This window comes from Hyla sarda, chromosome 2 (assembly GCF_029499605.1).
Source record: "Hyla sarda isolate aHylSar1 chromosome 2, aHylSar1.hap1, whole genome shotgun sequence".
NCBI classification, from domain to species: Eukaryota; Metazoa; Chordata; class Amphibia; order Anura; family Hylidae; genus Hyla; species Hyla sarda.
This window is the reverse complement of record NC_079190.1, coordinates 368,138,721-368,157,962: the sequence shown is the minus strand read 5'-3', so window position 1 is coordinate 368,157,962 and position 19,242 is coordinate 368,138,721. Positions and strand designations below refer to the sequence as shown.

Genomic DNA, 19,242 nt, shown 5'->3' with positions numbered 1-19,242 from the left:
TTAGGGCCACATATGGGGTATCGCCGTACTCGGGAGAAATTGGGCTTCAAATTTTGGGGGGTATTTTCTGCTATTACCCTTTTTAAAAATGTAAAATTTTGGGGAAAACAAGCATTTTAGGTAAAAAAAAAAAAATTATTTTTTTTACATATACAAAAGCCATGAAACACCTGTGGGGTATAAAGGTTCACTTAACCCCTTGTTACGATCCCCAAGGGGTTTAGTTTCCAAAATGGTATGCCATGCGTTTGTTTTTTTGTTTTTTTGTTTTTTTTGCTGTCCTGGCACCATAGGGGCTTCCTAAATGCGGCATGTCCCCAGAGCAAAATTTGCTTTCAAAAAGCCAAATGTGACTCCTTCTCTTCTGAGACCTGTAGTGCGCCAGCAGAGCAATTTTCACCCCCATTTGGGGTGTTTTCTGAATCGGGAGAAATTGGGTTTCAAATTTTGGGGGTTATTTTCTGCTATTACCCTTTTTAAAAATGTAACATTTTTGGGAAACCAAGCATTTTAGGTAAAAAAAATATATTTTTTTTACATATGCAAAAGTCGTGAAACACCTCTAGGGTATTAAGGTTCACTTTACCCCTTGTTACGTTCCCTGAGGTGTCTAGTTTCCAAAATGGTATGCCATGTTTTTTTTTTTTTTTTTGCTGTCCTGGCACCATAAGGGCTTCCTAAAGGTGACATGCCCCCCAAAAACCATTTGTCGCTCCTTCCCTTCCCAGCCCTCTACTGCGCCCGCTGAACAATTAACATAGACATATGAGGTATGTGCTTACTCGAGAGAAATTGGGTTTCAAATACAAGTAAAAATTTTCTCCTTTTTTACCCCTTGCAAAAATTCAAAAATTGGGTCTACAAGAACATGCGAATGTAAAAAATGAACATTTTGAATTTTCTCCTTCACTTTGCTGCTATTCCTGTGAAACACTTAAAGGGTTAATAAACTTACTGAATGTCATTTTGAATACTTTGGGGGTGTAGTTTTTATAATGGGGTCTTTCATGGGGTATTTCTAATATGAAGACCCTTCAAATCCACTTCAAACCTGAACTGGTCCATGAAAAATAGCGAGTTTGAAAATTTTGTGAAAAATTTCATAATTGCTGCTGAACTTTGAAGCCCTCTGGTGTCTTCCAAAAGTAAAAACTCATACATTTTATGATGCAAACATAAAGTAGACATATTGTATATGTGAACCCAAAAAAAAAAAATTATTTTGAATATCCATTTTCCTTACAAGCAGAGAGCTTCAAAGTTGAAAAAAAAGAAAATTTAGCATTTTTCTATCAAATTTTGGGATTTTTCACCAAGAAAGGATGCAAGTTACCATAAAATTTTACCACTAAGTTAAAGTAGAATATGTCACGAAAAAACACTCTCGGAATCAGAATGATAACTAAAAGCATTCCAGAGTTAATAAAGTTTAAAGTGACAGTGGTCAAAATTGCAAAAAATGCTCTGGTCCTTAAGGTGAAAAAGGGCTCGGTCCTTAAAGGGTTAAGCCAGCTAACTGATTAAAACAAAATAAAAACAAAATACAATCAGCTAATGAACCTATACATAGCACAATTAACACACACAAATATCCTTGCACTGTGCTGTAATTTTAATACATCACTGTCACCTACTGGCCACTGAGCACAATTTTCTTTATAATTTTGATATAAATAAAAGTTAAGTTTCAACATTATTTTGGGTGCCTCTAGTGAGGGTTATCCCTGAGGAGATTCATTTCACCGAGGAATGTTGTTATTATATTAGTTGCCCAGAGACCCCCAAGGGGAACCTTTTTTGGTAGGGTTGCAAAAGAGCCCTGAGACACAATACCATCCATGAGTTAAACTGAAAACAAAATATTTAATCTTTGTAAAACTTAATTAGAATTTGCATAATAATTTGGAACAGGGTGTAGCAAAGTTCTATACAGACAGTTGTTTGCTTATTTAACCCCTTAAGGACTGAGGGTGTACCCGTATGTCCCGTTTCAGAGTCCTTAAGGACTGAGTGTGTACAGGTACGCCCGTGGGAATTTCGGTCCCCGCCGCTAGCCGGTCGAAATCATTCAACAGGCATCCTGGCACATTGCTGAGGGGGGTCCTGAGACTGCGGCGATTCCGGGTCATACTGGTCTCTGGTGACCCAGAAAATAAGGGGAATCGGGCTGTCCAAGACACCCACGATCCCCCTGAAGGGATATGAGTGAGGTGATAGGGGTGCCATCCCTCCTATCCCTGCTATTGGTCGGTCAGAAGCGACCGACCAATAGCAGATCGGGGGCGGGGGTTTAAAGTTCAGTTCCCCGTTCTGCCCACCCACAGTAGTCCAGGCAGAACGAGGGAAAGGTCACTTACCATCGGCGGCAGCAGGCGGTGATGATGTGCGGATGGCTCCCTGCTGCAGACTACAGAAGCTTGTGAGTTGCCTAGCAACATCTGGAAGACTACAGTTTGGAGACCAGTATACAGTGGTCTCTAAACTGTAGCCCTCAAGATGTTGCAAAACTACAACTCCCAGCATGCCCAGACAGCTGTTTGCTGTTTGGGCATGCTGGGATTCGTAGTCTTGCAACAGCTGGAGGGCTACAGTTTGGATATCACTGTACAGTGGTCTCTAAACAGTGGCCCTCTAGATCTTGCAAAACTACAACTCCCAGCATGCCCACACAGCAAATACCCTTGTGTGACCCCATTTTAGAAACTACACCCCTCACGGAACATAACAAGGGGTGCAGTGGTCCCTCAACATATGATATTAATTGGTTCCAGGAGAACCATCATATGTTGAAACCATCATATGTCAAGTACATATGTCTATGTAAAAATAGTAATTGGTTCTGGGGCCTCGGAACCATTGTATGTTGAATACATATCTCTATGGGAAACAGCCAATTGGTTCTGGGATGACCATTGTATGTGGAGTGTATGGGGAGTGTTTAACAAACCAGGGTGCCTCCAGCTGTTGCACAACTACAACTCCCAGCATGCATGTACAGCCATTGACTGTATGGGCATGCTGGGAGTTATAGTTTTGCAACAGCTGGAGGCGCACTGATAGGGAAACATTGATGTATGGGGTGTATAGTGTGTATATGTATTGTATGTGATGTGTGACATCGCATACAGTACTGTACAGTTCTTTAAATACCTTCAGGGGGGGACAGAATGTCCTCCATTACGATCCTGCCGACTACAGCTCTATAGGAAAGGAAGGGGAGCAGCTCATTGGATGCCTGCAGCATGATGCTGCAGGCTATTGGCTATGGCTGCACTGGGGGGCGGGGCTTACACAGAGCTCACAGTGGAAGCCTCCGTAAGCTAGCAGGACAGCATGTGAGTAACAGGAGGCAGAACGGGGCACACGGGGCACATTAAACAACTATCTGTCATTTGCTGAAGTTGTCAGCGCTGTCAGATAGCTGTTTGTACGATGGCCCCGACACACAGCAGCATCATATGTCGAGGCTGCCTTCAACATACGATGGGCTCTGAGAGGCCATCATATGTTGAGATGATCATATGTCGGCGCCATCATAAGTCGGGGGATCACTGTATAGTGAGCCTTAACACCCCACAGGTGTTAGACATATTTTTGTTAAAGTTGGATGGGAAAAATAAAAAATAAAAAAAATGTTTTAACTAAAATGCTGGTGTTACCCTAAATTGTTCATTTTCACAAGGGAAAATAGGGGAAAAGCCCCCCCAAAATTTGTAACCCGATTTCTTCTGAGTAAGAACATACCACATATGTGGGTGTAAAGTGCTCTGCGGGCAAACTACAATGTTCAGAAGAGAAGGAGCGCCATTGGGCTTTTGGAGAGAAAATTTGTCCGAAATTGAAGGCCACGTGTGTATACAAAGCCCCCATATGGCCAGAACAATGGACCCCCCCCCCCCACATGTGACCCCATTTTGGAAACTACACCCCTCACGGAATGTAATAAGGGGTGCAGTGAGCATTTACGCTCCACAGGTGTCTGACCGATTTTTGGAACAGTGGTCCGTGAAAATGAAAAATTTAACTTTTCATGTTTACAGCCCACTGTTCCAAAGATCTGTCAAACGCCAGTGGCGTGTAAATACTCACTGCACCCCTTATTAAATCTCCAAAAGCCCAACAAATTCTCTTTCTAAAAAATTAAAATTCTCTCTCCAAAAGCCCAATGACGCTCCTTCTCTTCTGAGCATTGTAGTGCGGCAGCAAAGCACTTGATGTCCACATGGGGTATTTCTATACTCAGAAGAAATGGGGTTACACATTTTGGGGGACATTTTCTCTTATTACCCCTTGTAAACTTTAGGGAAAAAACAGCATTTTAGTGAAGAGAATTTTTTTTTTTTCATTTACACATCTGACTTTAAGGAAAAGTCGTCAAACACCTGTGGGGTGTTAAAGGGGTACTCTGGTGCTAAGACATCTGTCACACCCCCTCCCATAGGCTTGCATTCTGATGTCACATGGGGGCGGGGCCGTGATGTCACAATGCTACGTAACTGGGTGTAATTGTAACTGGGTGCTGCATACAAGATCACGGGGGTCCCCAGTGGCGAGACCCCCATGATCAGGCATCTTATCCCCCATCCTTTGGATAGGAGATAAGATGTCTTAGCGCCAGAGTACCCCTTTAAGGCTCACTGTACCCCTTGTTAAGTTTCTCGAGGGCTGTAGTGTATTTTTTTTCTTTTTTGACACCATAGGGGCTTCCTAAATTCGACATGCCCCCCCACCCCCCAAAAAAAAAAATATTTCAGCAAAATTTGCTTTCCAAAAACCAAATGTGGCTAATTCTCTTCTGAGCATTGTAGTGCGCCAGCAGAGCACTTGACGTCCACACATGGGGTATTTCCATACTCAGGAGAAAATGCCCCCCAAAACTTTTAACCCCATTTCTTCTATTACCCTTTGTAAAAATGTGAAATTTGGGGGGGAAAAAAAGCATATTAGTGAAGAAAAAATTTCATTTACCAAATTTTAACAGTCGTCAAACACCTGTGGGGTGTTAAGGCTCACTGTACCCCTTTTTTATGTTCCTTTAGGGTTATAGTCTCCAAAATAGTATGCCATGTTGTTTTTTTTTTTTTTTTTTTTTTTGCTGTTCTTAATGCAACATGCCCACCAAAAACCATTTCAGCAAAATTCATTCTCCAAAATCCTATTGTCGCTCCTTCCCTTCTGAGCCATCTAGTGCACCCACAAAGCATGAGGTATTTCCTTACTCGAGAGAAATGAGGTTACAAATTTTGGAGGGATTTCTCTCCTTTTACCCCTTGTAAAAAAAAAAATAAAAAAAAATAAATGGCTCTACAAGAGCATGCGAGTATAAAAAAAAAAAAAATAATAAAATAAAATAAAAAAAATGGCTCTACAAGAGCATGCGAGTATAAAAAAAAATAAAAAAAAAATAAAATAAAATAAAAAAAAATGGCTCTACAAGAGCATGCGAGTATAAAAAAAAAAAAAAAATGGCTCTACAAGAGCATGCGAGTATAAAAAAAAAAAAAAAATAATAAAATAAAATAAAAAAAATGGCTCTACAAGAGCATGCGAGTATAAAAAAAAATAAAAAAAAAATAAAAAAAAATAAAAAAAAATGGCTCTACAAGAGCATGCGAGTATAAAAAAAAAAAAAAAAATGGCTCTACAAGAGCATGCGAGTATAAAAAAAAAAAAAAAAAAAAAAATGGCTCTACAAGAGCATGCGAGTATAAAAATAAAAATTAAAATGGCTCTACAAGAGCATGCGAGTATAAAAAAAAAAAAAAATGGCTCTACAAGAGCATGCGAGTATAAAAAAAAAAAAATTTAAAAAAATGGCTCTACAAGAGCATGCGAGTATAAAAAAAAAATAAAAAAAAAAAATAAAAAAAATGGCTCTACAAGAGCATGCGAGTATAAAATAAAAAAAATAAAAAAAATAAAATTAAAAAAAATGGCTCTACAAGAGCATGCGAGTATAAAAAAAAAATAAAAAAAAATATAAAAAAAATGGCTCTACAAGAGCATGCGAGTATAAAAAAAAAAAAAAAAAAAAAATGGCTCTACAAGAGCATGCGAGTATAAAAATAAAAAAAAATAAAAAAATGGCTCTACAAGAGCATGCGAGTATAAAAAAAAAATAAAAAAATAAAATAAAAAAAATGGCTCTACAAGAGCATGCGAGTATAAAAAAAAAAAAGGAAGAATTAGGATTTTCTCCTTCACTTTGCTGCTATTTCTGTGAAACAACTAAAGGGTTAAACGTTCTGAATGTCATTTTTAATACTTTGAGGGGTGCAATTTCTATAATGGAGTAATGTATGGGGTATTTCTAACATGAAAGCCCCTCAAATCCACTTCAAACTGAACTGGTCCCTGAAAAATTCCGATTTTGAAATTTTTGGAAAATTGATGCTGAACTTTGAAGCCCTCTGGTGTCTTCCAAAAGTAAAAACATGTCAACTTTATGATGCAAAAATAAAGTAGACATTTTGTATATGTGAATCAATATATAATTTATTTGGTATGTCTATTTTCCTTACAAGCAGAGTTTGTAAAGTTAGAAAAATGCAAAATGTTTTAGAATTTTCATGAAATTTGGGGATTTTTCACCAAGAAAGGATGCAAGTAACAACTGAAATTTACCACTATGTTAAAGAGGAATGTCACAAAAAAAACACTCGGAATCAGAATAATCGGTAAAAGCATCCCAGAGTTATTAATGCATAAAGTGACAGTGGTCAGATGTGCAAAAAATGGTTCAGTCCTTAAAGGGAACCAATCATCACTTTTTACCCCCTGTAACTATTAAAAACACGTCCTAGAGCATGTAACCATTGTTCCTACCATGTTTCTGTAGTGCATGGCAATGAATGAAAAGCTCCGAAAATCAACTTATAAAATGTCCCACGCTGTATGTTAATTTCTGTAAGTAGTCACTTGGGCGGTGCTGCATTCCTATTTAGTCACCGTGGCCAGAGCTGAAATCACGCCCCTCCCGTCCTAAACACGCCTACATGGGCGTGATTAACAGCCCGGCCGCAGTAGAATCAGCCTCTTCTCTTCTGTCAGCTCGTGCAGAGAAAGGAGCGTGTGAGTCTGCAGACTGCTGGAGTGCCGCTGGGTCCTAGTGCCAGCCGGATACATACTCTCCTGCTGTCAGTGGAGAGATCAGAGCAGAACATCTAGAGATCGGCGAGGGACACATAGGACATATTGTACTTCAATCCTCCTGTCCACCTGTCTTCTTGGGTAGATTACTAAATGTTAGTTAGGTGTATGTATTAAATTATGTTATACACTGAAAAGAGTGGTGGTGGTGGTGGTGGGGGGAGGGGATTCGATGATCACTAGTACAATATGTCCTATGTGTCCCTCGCCGATCTCTGGGTCTGGGGAGTGGGCCGTCACTCCCCAGACCAGTTAATCTCGGATGGTGGGGGCTGAATTACTTAAAGGTAAGAAATGGGCCCCATTCTGGAGATCACGGGGAAATCCCAGCAGTCAGACCCCAGCAATCACACTTATTCCCTATACTGTGGATAGAAGATACATTTTAATAACCAGAGAGCCCCTTTAAATTTTAGAAGGAAACCCCTAATAGAGATTTAAAATCCTAAGATTTGAAAACCCAAAGAGCTTGTTTTGCCCTTGCTTCCTGCCGAGACAGAGGTTTAGGCTGTGTTCACATGTTGTGGTGTTGGTGCTCTAAGAGATCTACCGCTCCAGCACTGATCTGTGTGGGCACTGGAAATCGGTGTGATTAAGTTGACATAGCTGCTAGCCATACAGTGAGGAGGGCTGGTCAGCTTACCAGTGTGGCAGGATGCCAATCAATCAGAGCTCTAGCTCAGGATCTACTAGCCATACAGTGAGGAGGGCTGGTCAGCTTACCAGTGTGGCAGGATGCCAATCAATCAGAGCTCTAGCTCAGGATCTAATATTGCTGCTCTGTGCCGTATTTAAAGACAACCTGTTTGCAGTCCAAAAAATAAATATTCTTTTTTTGTATAATATTATATCCTCTGGTGCCCCATTTCTAACTTTGTTTTTACCTTCTTGCTCCTCCCTCCTGCCCCCTTAGAGTAAGTGCCTGTGGTTCTGATTCTTCTGGTAATCTCCAAACTCCTTTATTCTGCATTAGGCAAGGCTCACATTGCCATTTTGCTCCAACCAGTTGTGTTCATTCGAAACTTGTTGTTGTTGTTGCGCTGAATGAACCCTAAACAGGTTGGAGAACAACTAGCACCACAGAGTCATGACTGATCCTATTGACTGGAATGGGGTTCATCAGGTGTATTTTTAAAGGAGTTGAGTGGAGAAAAAAATAGGACATAGCACTACCGTCTTTCCAAAGTACTGACCAAGAAAGCTCCCTTTAGCGGAGCACTAGTATTGAAATCCCCTTTGAGTTCATCAAGCTATCATTCTACCTGAAATCTATGTATGTACAATGTTGTTTCTGTAATTGCATCAAAAACCATGTAACATATGAACACAGCCTTATAGTCTCTTTCTATTTCAACTAATGATGTTAAGAAGCTGATCTTGTATTGATGTATTGTATTGTGTCTTCACAGGCTCTTATCTGCAGTTGTTTTGTTCCTTTTTATTGTGGCTTTGTGCCACCTTTATTTCGAGGAGTGGTAAGTAAAGCTAATTCTTATGTAACATTTACAGTATGTCCTAAGATGTGGGATTTCCCTTCTGCTCAATAACATCAATTGAGTTGCAATATCAGACACAACCTGGGGTCTGGTATGGCACGGTTTCCGGTGGCGGGACTTTTACTGCCCCTATTATTGTTTTCGAAGTTGTTTCATTTATGTTTATGAAGTGCAGATCATAAGGGGAGTTAATGAAAGTATTGATAAGAGTGCAAACCTAATCTTTTCAAGGGGGAAGTCCACGCTCCTATTAAGTTCATATCTGTCAATATTTAGGCTACGTAACAGTTGGTCTTTAGTTTATAACACTTTTTCCTTTCTATACGGAAACTCTACAAAACCTACCCTGACTTCATGGTCAGCTTCTATTTATATGTAAACATACTTGCAGTGTAAAGCCTAGGGGACATCCTGAACAACTGCCTGAGCCACTGATGTGAGATGGTGTAGATTTCAGACAGATGTTGGCAGCATAGCTAAGATGAAGTCAAATAACACAACCCAGTCCTCATGGACCTAAGAAGAAGCTCTCACGGTATTGTCCAAAGACTTATCCAATGAGGGAGGTTTACTGAGAAGCAAAATATGCCATAATTCTGGCTCAAATTGTACAATACAAAGCAAACGGATGTACATGCTTTGTACCACATTTGTGTTTTAAGATTTTTTTTTTTATGCCTCACTAAAATGCACCAGGAATATTGATGGCATGTGTCGTTATTTTGCAATAAGAAAGAGAAAAGCGTCTTAAATGTCTAGTAAGAGGCACCAAATCATAGAACATGCGTGGCTATTATATATTTGGTATTTTGTCTACCTGTCTCATATAGTTTTTAGTGTTTGTATTACCCCCATCACGGAACAGAGTCTGTTCCATGATGGGGGTTGTAGTAGAGGGGCTGAGGGATTGAGCGCACCGGGTTTCACTTCTTAAGCAGGGGAGCGGGGGAGCGGGTGGCATGGTCCGCAACCCTGCGATGTATAGTGTGTTTTAACTTTCATTTTTGAATCCCCCACGGGGGCCCTGAATGGCCGTTACTGAGGAGCAATTCAGGGCTCTCAGCGGGAGATTTATAAACATTGTGAGTAGCAGGGGGGCCATATCTATATTAAAAGCACTGCACTGGTGGGGGCAAGATATATAGCACTGCCGGGGGGGGGGGGGGGCGCAGACATATAGCCTATAAATCTAGCCCCCAGTGCATTTATAATATGCCCCCTGCAGCGCATTAATAATGATATGACCCCCGCCGGCTCATTTATAAATACATACCCCCCGCCAGCGCATTTATAAATATATACCCCCCCGCAGCGCATGTATAATGTACCCCTCGCAGCGCATGTATAATGTACCCTCCGCAGCGGTACAACAACAGTTTTGCCACAGTGGTCTCTTAACTGTGGCTCTCTAGATCTTGCAAAACTACAACTCCTAGCATGCCCACACAGCAGTTTGCTGTCTGGACATGCTGGGATTTGTAGTTTTGCAACATCTGGAGGACCACAGTTTGGAGATCACTGTGCAGTGGTCTCTAAACTATAGCCCTCCAGATGTTGCAAAACTGCAAATCCCAGCATGCCCAAACAGCTGTCTGGGCATGTTGCGAGTTGTAGTTGCGTACCTCCAGCTGTTGCATAACTAAATCTCCCAGCATGCCCTTCGACGTTCAGTACATGCTGGGAGTTGTTTTGCAACAGCTGGAGGCACACTGGTTGGAAAATACTGAGTTGGGTAACAGAACCTAACTGAAGGTTTTCCAACCAGTGTGCCTCCAGCTGTTGCAAAAGTACAACTCCCAGCATGCACGGTCTGTCAGTACATGCTAGGAGTTGTAGTTTTGAGGTTTGCCCCCCCCCCATGTGAATGTACAGGATACATTCACACGGGCGGGTTTACAGTAAGTTTCCTGCTTGAAGTTTGAGCTGCGGCAAATTTTTCGCCTCAGCGCAAACTCCTAGCGGGAAACTCACTGTAAACCTCTGCCTGTGTAAATGTACCCTAAAAACACTACACTACACAAACATATAATAAAGGGTAAAACACTACATATACACCCCCTTACACTATGCACTGCTAATAGATATACTTTTCATTCATAGAGCTGCCGAGGTATATGTATATAGATGCGCTGGGGGGGGCAGACATATAGGGTTATCTGCACCCCACAGCGCATCTATATACATATGCCACCGCAGCGCTATGTATGAAAAGTATTTCTATCATCAGCATCGGGCCGACTGATGCTGCTGCTAGAATGCTTTTCACATGTAGCGCTGCAGTGGCATATGTGTATAGATGCGCTGTGAGGGTATATTATACATGCGCTGCGGGGGGTATATATTTACTAATGCACCGGCGGGGGATATATATTTATTAATGCACCTGTGGGGGGTATATATGTCTTAATGCACCGGCGGGGGTCATATCTTTATTAATGTGCTGCAGGGGGCATATTATAAATGCGCTGGGGGGCTAGATATATGGGATATATGTCTGCCCCCCCGAAGTGCTATATATCTTGCCCCCCACAGGGCTTTTAATATAGATATGGCCCCCGCTGTTACTCACAATGTTCATTTTTAAATCTCCCGCTAAGAGCCCTGAATGGCTCCTCAGTACCGGCCATTAAGGGGCTACCCGCGGGGGATTCAAAAATGAAAGTTAAAACACACTATGCATCGCAAGGTTTCGGACCATGCCGCCCGCTCCCCTGCTTAATAACTTCAGATCGCATCTGTTCTCAGAAGTGAGACCCGATGCGATCAATCCCTCAGCCCCTGTACTACAGCCCCCATCATGGAATAGACTCTGTTACATAATGGGGATAGTAGTACAAACACTAATGTGGCCTCCCCAGCCACCAGCAGACTCCCGCAGCCAGGGAATTACTACTACCATCATGGAAAGAAGTCTGTTCCATGATGGGAGTAGTAGTAGTCCCGGCTGTGGGAGTCTGTAGGCAGAGTTAATATGGCCATACAGGAGGAATGTTATAACGGGTCATAACGGATATTCATCCCTTAGCACCCGTTATTTCATCCGTTATTCTACATCCTTTTTTAACACAGAAAACGGATGTTTAATAACGGATGAATGCTCATAGTGTGAAAGGAGCCTAAACCAGGTGCAAGGGGATAACATAAAGGCTCATCCGTTTGCCATAGACTTCAATGTTAAAAATAATGGGCGTTAATTTATCCGTTTCATGTGATGGAAGAAAAATTTGTGCATGTTCCGTTAATTGTTCCGTCACAACTAACGTGCGTTAGTCATGACGGACTATAACGGGTCATAATGGATAATTAAAAAATCCCATAGGCTTTAATGGGATTTTGTAACGGACGTTTATAACAGATCTTTTAACGGATGAATTTTATATTGTTTAAACAGCCTAAGGCTGGGTTCACACTGCGATTTTCTATACATTTTTTTTTTATCAGGTTTTTGATAAAAAAAACGGACTCCTCAAAACCTGATTAAACTGTATCAAAACGTGTGTAAAAAGTTTTATCTGTATACGGTTGAAAACCGTATACGGTTTGAAAAATGATGTCCGTTTGCATCCGTTTTTTAAGAAAAAACTTATACGTTTTGAAATTTTCACTCCTTTATGAATAAAGTTTCACTTGTTTAAAAAAACAGTGCAAAGTTAAAAACCGTATGGTAAAAACTGGATGGAACCGTATGCACATACAGGTCTGTACGGTTCCCATTGACTCTCATGTTAAAAAAAAAAAAAAACGTATACGGGTCAATACGGTTTTTCACCTGGACCAAAAACCGTGGTAGGCCACGGTTTTCTGTCCAGAAAAAAAAAAGTTAAAAACCGTGTGGTGTGAAAAACGGAGACAACTGTATGCAATATGGTGCATACGGTTTTGAATGGAAAGTCTATGGCCACGGTTTTCTGTACGGTTGCATACGGTTTTTTGAAAAAAAAAGTATCCAAAAACTGTATAGAAAATCGTAGTGTGAACCCAGCCTAAGACTGTTTTAATAAATCTCCCCTACCTAATATGTTTTATGTGAAACAGGTGTATAGCTATAGATTCAGCAGATACCCATGCCCTGGTACTTGAGGAGGCTCAATATCTCCTCTGCCACATAGGAAGTCACCATTATTATAAATGGTATATGGCAGGTAGTGAGGAGGTGATGGGACAAATTATTCATTGGGGCCCAGAAGCTTTAGGTTATGCTTTTGAAAGTACATGCATGGGTACTAATTCTTCTCTTTTTGTTTGTTGCTTTACTATAGAGATACATTGATGGTGGATTTACAAACTTTCAGCCATTTTATGGTTTTAAGTCGGTAACAACTGTATCCCCCTTCACAGGGGAGATAGACATTTGTCCCAGAGATTGCCCTGTCAGCCATCTATGCTTTCAAGTTTTCAATACCAGCTTCCAGCTCTCAATCGGGAACCTGTGTAGACTGAGCCATGCTTTATTCCCACCACCAACCGTAGTAAGTATATTTTCTTTAGTTATTGAATGATATTTAAATTGGCGCTATGGAAAAATGACTCCTAATGTAGGTCTATAGAGCAGTCCGGGCCTCACAGATGCGGAACAGGGAGGGTAGCTCTGGGAATGTTAGAACAATACAATCTCTAATAGTTGTATAGTCTGTGACTGACAAATACTGTAGTACTAGAAATCTTAAAGCTGTGTTCACACAGAAAATGTTGAGTTCTATGGAAAGATTCCTCACCAAGAAGTGACAGGTCACTTCTTTTTTTCCATGTGAAAAAAGTTCTATATAAACATTCTCCATTATGTTCTTTTCTAGCCCTGGATCTATCACACCATGATGTATGTATGTTCAGTGTGACTGCAGAAAAGAAAACCAAAACTCCAAAAATGACCCCTGGGGGGGCTATTGAGGCCAAAAGTCAAACCTAAATTCCTAACCCCAAGGCCGTAGCCCGGGGTGCAAAAACACCTCTAATTAACCCCCCCTTTAAAATTAAACTTTTATTAAATATACTCTTAAAAATTAAAATAACAATAACCCAGCAAGGTGATGATTAAAATTGGGATGTCAGGTAGGATAGTATAAATGTGATTAGAGCAGTATGGCTTCAAAGTCAAGGGCTCTGCAGCAGCCCAACATTCCTACACTGACACCAAATTAAAACACTAAATTGCCGCCTCTACATGTTTCGCCGTCTCCACAGCGTTTTCAAGAGGCAAAATGTGGCACATTTTGCCTCTTGAAAACGCTGTGGAGACGGCGAAACATGTAGAGGCGGCAATTTAGTGTTTTAATTTGGTGTCAGTGTAGGAATGTTGGGCTGCTGCAGAGCCCTTGACTTTGAAGCCATACTGCTCTAATCACATTTATACTATCCTACCTGACATCCCAATTTTAATCATCACCTTGCTGGGTTATTGTTATTTTAATTTTTAAGAGTATATTTAATAAAAGTTTAATTTTAAAGGGGGGTTAATTAGAGGTGTTTTTGCACCCCGGGCTACGGCCTTGGGGGTTAGGAATTTAGGACTGCAGAAAAGAGACATGGGTTGCTAAGTACCAGCAATGAAATAGACATACCAAAGGTGCTTTTTTGCAATGGTTACTGTAACAGTAAATGGGGTACAGTAAAGGTGTCTTACATCTGAACCCGGATAAGATTGTTTGTAGAAGATGGATAGATTGGGACCTTAAAATGACTTAGATTGCCGGCAACCATACTCTGGCTGCAACATTTAAATGATATGTACATTGTTGCAATTTTTTTAATGTAATTTAAATAAACAATAACGCATATTTGTAAATAGTCTTGGTTAGCACTAGCCCATTACTATGTATCTACTTGAGCTACTATGGAAACCTATGTGCCTCCATGATCACAGACTGTAACTATTCCACTGTTCCTTTGCATAAGGTTTGATAATTCTCCTATTCCCCCCCCCCCCCCATAGTTCTTCATTAGAACAGTATGAACAAAATATTAAGACATTTTTAACCAATGTGCTTTGCATTTTCCTATTCTTTTATTGTAGAACTGATTAAAAATGTGTTATCTGATATCAAGATACATATACAGGGTATTCAGAATGTCTTCACACCCTTTCACTCTTTTCACATTTTGTAATATTTTTTTCCCCATCAGTCTGCCTCAATATCCCATAATGAGAATGTAAAAACTGAATTCCTGCAAATTTATTTTAGTTTGTCCTTTTTAATATTGACATGTGTATTCAGACCCTTTACTTATGTGTATTCGGACCCTTTACTTGGTAATTAGCTGAAGTACTTAGCAATTACAGCCTCCAGTCTGGGTATTGTATGATGCTACAAGGTTTGCTAACCTGGATTTAGGGATTTTCTGCCATTCTTCTCTGCTGATCCTCTGATGCTCTGTCAAATTTGATGTGAACCATCGGTGGACATCCATTTTTTTGTTTTCAGACATGTTAAGGGCTCTGGCAGAGTCACTAGAGCTCACTCTGAGGGCCAGAACAGTCTGGATCAGGATTATCTACCCCCCAGTAGGTAGGTAGATAATCCTCCTCCCCGTAGATAGGTAATTCTCCCTCTACCACATTAGATAGATGCACCCAGTAGATATGTAGGGAATCTTAATAATAGATATATGGGGATACCCCTTGGTGGGAAGGTAATGGCCCCCTGGTAGGTTATGGCTCCTGGTAGGTAGATAATGCCCCCTGGTAGACAGTGCCGGTAGGTAGAGAGTGAAGGTAAGTAGGTGTGTAAGCAGTTAGGTAGGTGTGCCAGGTTGCCAGGTAGGTAGGTAGGTAGGTAGGTATGCAGGTAGATAGTCCAGGCAGGTAGGTGAGCAGACAGGTAGATAGGTATGCAGGCTGGTAGGTAATCCCCCCCCCCCCTTTTTTACATAAAAATCATACCTTCCCTCTGATGACTCATATACACCAGGGCTTCCTCTTCCTCCAGAAGTGGGGTGCCGCCTTTGAGCCGAATCCCCTGCCAGTGGCTGGGGATTCAGGTTTTTGTTTACCCCCCCCCCCCACCACCACCACCACCACCACGACACTAAGGCAACTTTCATAGCGGTCCTATGGTAGCACCGGCCCTGCTTGGGAACTTTAAATACAGAAAAAAATGTTTACCCTTCACTAGACCCTTCAGAGACAATTTATGTCTCTGAGCTCTACATACAGTTATTTCCATCTCATGGTTTAGTGTTTCCTCTGATATGTATTGTCAGCTGTAAGACCTTATATAGACAGGCTGTGTGTTCCCAAGTCCCGTCCAATCAACTAACTTTACACAGGTGACTCCAATCAAGGTGTAGAAACATCTCAGAGATGATTGATGAAAAAGGTGAAAGGGTATGAAAACTTTCTAAATGCATTATATGTACTGTATGTATATATACAGTGGTTTGATTGTGTGTGGTACAAGTGCTTTTTTACAGAAGTGAATGAAGAAAGGTAGCCCAGCAGTCCCTTAAAACGTAGATCCTTTATTGCACTTTTCTTTAAAAATACAGAGCATGCACGTTCTTGATCACCACGTGATCAAGTGATCAAGAACGCGCGTGCGTTCGAAACGCGTCCATAGGAGTAGTTTTCTGACCAGGTGAAGGTATATGGTGTGTGCTCTGTATTTTTAAAGAAAAGTGCAATAAAGGATCTACGTTTTAAGGGACTGCTGGACTACCTTTCTTCATTCACTTACAAGTATCAAGCCTGGCCGGGCTCGAGTCCTTGCAGACCGTGGAGGAGGTGAGCTGAGAGAACTTTATTTCTTATTTCTTTTTTATAGAAGACATAATTCATAGTGTTCTACATTTTTATTTTGCACCCATAGGTACTCAATAACTTTTACTGCCAAGGTTATAAAGATGCTGTTTTTTATCTAATTTCCAATGGAAAATTCCAATGGCGCCTTGCATATCCGATCTCTGAGAAATGCTTCACCAACCATAAGAGTTTTAAAAGAAGAATGCAAGAAATTATTATGGGAAAATATCCTGTGGAACTGCGTATTTAAGCTTCAGCATTTACTGGAAGAGAATTTTGGATACGTCAGGATGCATAACTTTTACATTACAATCACAAATTCAGGTGTTAATATATTTTATATTCCACTACCGGTGCTACTTTAACATGCATGTTCTATGCAAGCCAGGAATACAAAGTGGTCCAGTTGCTAAGCTTTTTAATATAGGTGCATACCTCAGATATGTATTTTGGTCCGGTATGCATCTTGTTTTTTACAGTGGTAGTCAATGGCAGATGTATAACGTTACTGTTTAAGCATACAGTTACATATATGTGATATGTATATTGGGGCGCGCTCCTAAACATTTATGCTAAGCCCTACAACCAGCAGATTTTTAAGTCTGTTTAATTTATTTCCCTTTCAAAACTAAACCTGGCTTCCAGCAGAGGGAAAAAGGAAAGCCAAAGGGATGGCTTTCTTACTGTCAGAGGAAACGGGAGCCAAACATATTGCATTGATGGTTATGTTGTGCAAAAACTGCAATGTACTTAGACATTGGGGCAGATTTATTATTCCAAATGAATTCTGGCTCAATTTGTGCCAAAGAACCAGCATGCCTTGCACCACTTTTATTATATGTTTTTAGATGTTTTTTACACCTCTCTCAGCAAGGAGACATGGCGTAATTGAAAGACCTGCAACTTGAAACGCCACACTACATAACACAACTTTGGTGCAAAATATTGGAGTAAAGTTAGCCAACCAGTGGTTGGTATAATATTAGACAAAAGTGTCTGAAAATGTTTTCGATTTGTCATAAAGTGTAAGCCACTGTGGTAAATTTGGTGCATGTTCAGACTGTCTGAGCTAAGGGGGTGAAGTTTATCAAGACCGCTGCTTCATACAATGGTCTAGGAAAAATAATGTGCTGTAGTAAGATACACCATATTTTTCAGAAGGCACTCACCTTTTGCAGATTGATATGTTCCCCGCTGAGGATTAGAATGTCTTCTCCAATCTTTTGTACTATATTATCTTATTTGTTCTCCATGCAAATAATATCTGTTCAATGTTCCTCATGGCATCCTGTGTACACATACCGATACTATGATCTTGATATGATATTAATATTCATTTGTGACAGAACTGATGTTGCCTTTAAAATCTATAAACTATATATTAATTTATCACCATTTGTCTGAGTACCTTATTACATACAGTACAAGGCTGCAATATTTATAGATATTGGGAGTATGTTGAATGAATCTCTGCTTGCTTTTGAGAAGATAAGTTGTTTCTTAAAGGGGTACTCCGCCCCTAGACATCTTATCCCCTATCCAAAGAATAGGGGATTAGATGTCTGATCGCGGGGGTCCCACCACTGGGAACCCCCGTGATCTCTCCTGTAGCACCCCTATCATCTGGTGTACGGAGCGAGCTTCCCTCCATGCTTGATGACTGGCTATACCGGAGGATTGTGACGTCATGGCCCTGCTTCTCATGGCGTCACGGCCTGCCCCTCAATGCAAGTCTATGGGAGGGGGCGTAACAGCCACCATGCCCCCTCCCGTAGACTTGCATTAAGGGGAGATGACATCACGAGGGGGTGTGGCCATGACATCACGATCCTCCGGCCCGGCATTGCCAGTCATCAGGTATGGAGCAAAGCTTGCTCTGTGCACCAGATGATAGGGGGTGCTGCAGGGGGAGTTTGCAGCGGTGGGACCCCCGCGATCAGACATCTTATCCCTATCCAAAGGATAGGGGATAGGATGTATGAACGCAGGGGTCCCACCGGTGGGGAGCCCTGCGATTTCTGTGCAGCCCCCGGTATTCTGTGCAGGCCACTGCCTCTGAAATGGGGGCGTGGCCGTGACATCACGTCCCCGTCTCCGAGTCAGCGCCTGGCACAGAATGCCGGGTGCTGCAACAAGCTTGTTGAGGTCCCCAGCGGCAGGAGCCCTGCGATCATACATCTTATCCCCTATCCTTTGGATAGGGGATAAGATGTATAAAGCCGGAATACCCCTTTAATTTCTTTCTTTTTACATTCTCCTTTTTACAGAAAGTGTGGCTTATAAAAAAAAAAAAGACCACTAGGGGTCCCCATACCATCCAGAACTTAATCCTGTATGATAGCCGCATAAGCTTTGTCCTAAAAAAAGCATAGGCAGGGCAAGACTAGCACTCCTCTGTGCTCACTGCTGTGCTGTCTGTCAGACTGCAGCATGAAAACAGAGAGGAGGGGGTTCCAGAGCAGCAAGCAGTGATTGGTTGAGACCCAGCACTGCACTGCAGACTCAGGGAGGAAGTGAATGCATAGTGAGTGAGGATGGGCTCAGTGCTTGCCCCGGACACGAGCAGTGGATTTCAGAATGAGTGAACAGTAAATCGGAGGAAATTGTGAGCCAAATACAGTAGCTAAAGACATAAAAAAAGACATATTGTAGGTCAAGACTATAGGTCAAACAAATCAGCAAAAGTAAGGGGAAAAGGAAACTACTATGAGTTACTAGAGGGGCAGTTATTCTAGTAAAAGACAAGGGGGAAGATTTATCAAAACCTGTGCAAAGGAAAAGTTGCCTAGTTGCCAATAGCAACCAATCAGATCACTTTTTTCATTTTCCACAGGCCCTTTTGAAAATGAAAGAAGTGATCTG

General features: G+C 41.2%; 1 protein-coding gene across 2 annotated transcripts in view; it reads left to right on the top strand.

Annotated features, from left to right (window-relative positions):
* The window catches only part of LOC130357962 (omega-hydroxyceramide transacylase-like), a 47,192-nt gene extending 29,442 nt beyond the window's left edge, over positions 1-17,750 (top strand). For both annotated transcript variants that reach the window (XM_056560749.1, XM_056560748.1), the window contains 3 exons: positions 8,559-8,624; positions 12,905-13,114; positions 16,448-17,750. In XM_056560749.1, the coding sequence (XP_056416724.1) occupies positions 8,559-8,624; positions 12,905-13,114; positions 16,448-16,630 (459 nt within the window). In that variant the 3' untranslated portion in view covers positions 16,631-17,750. The remainder of the gene's footprint in view (positions 1-8,558; positions 8,625-12,904; positions 13,115-16,447) is intronic.
* Positions 17,751-19,242: the final 1,492 nt, after the last annotated feature.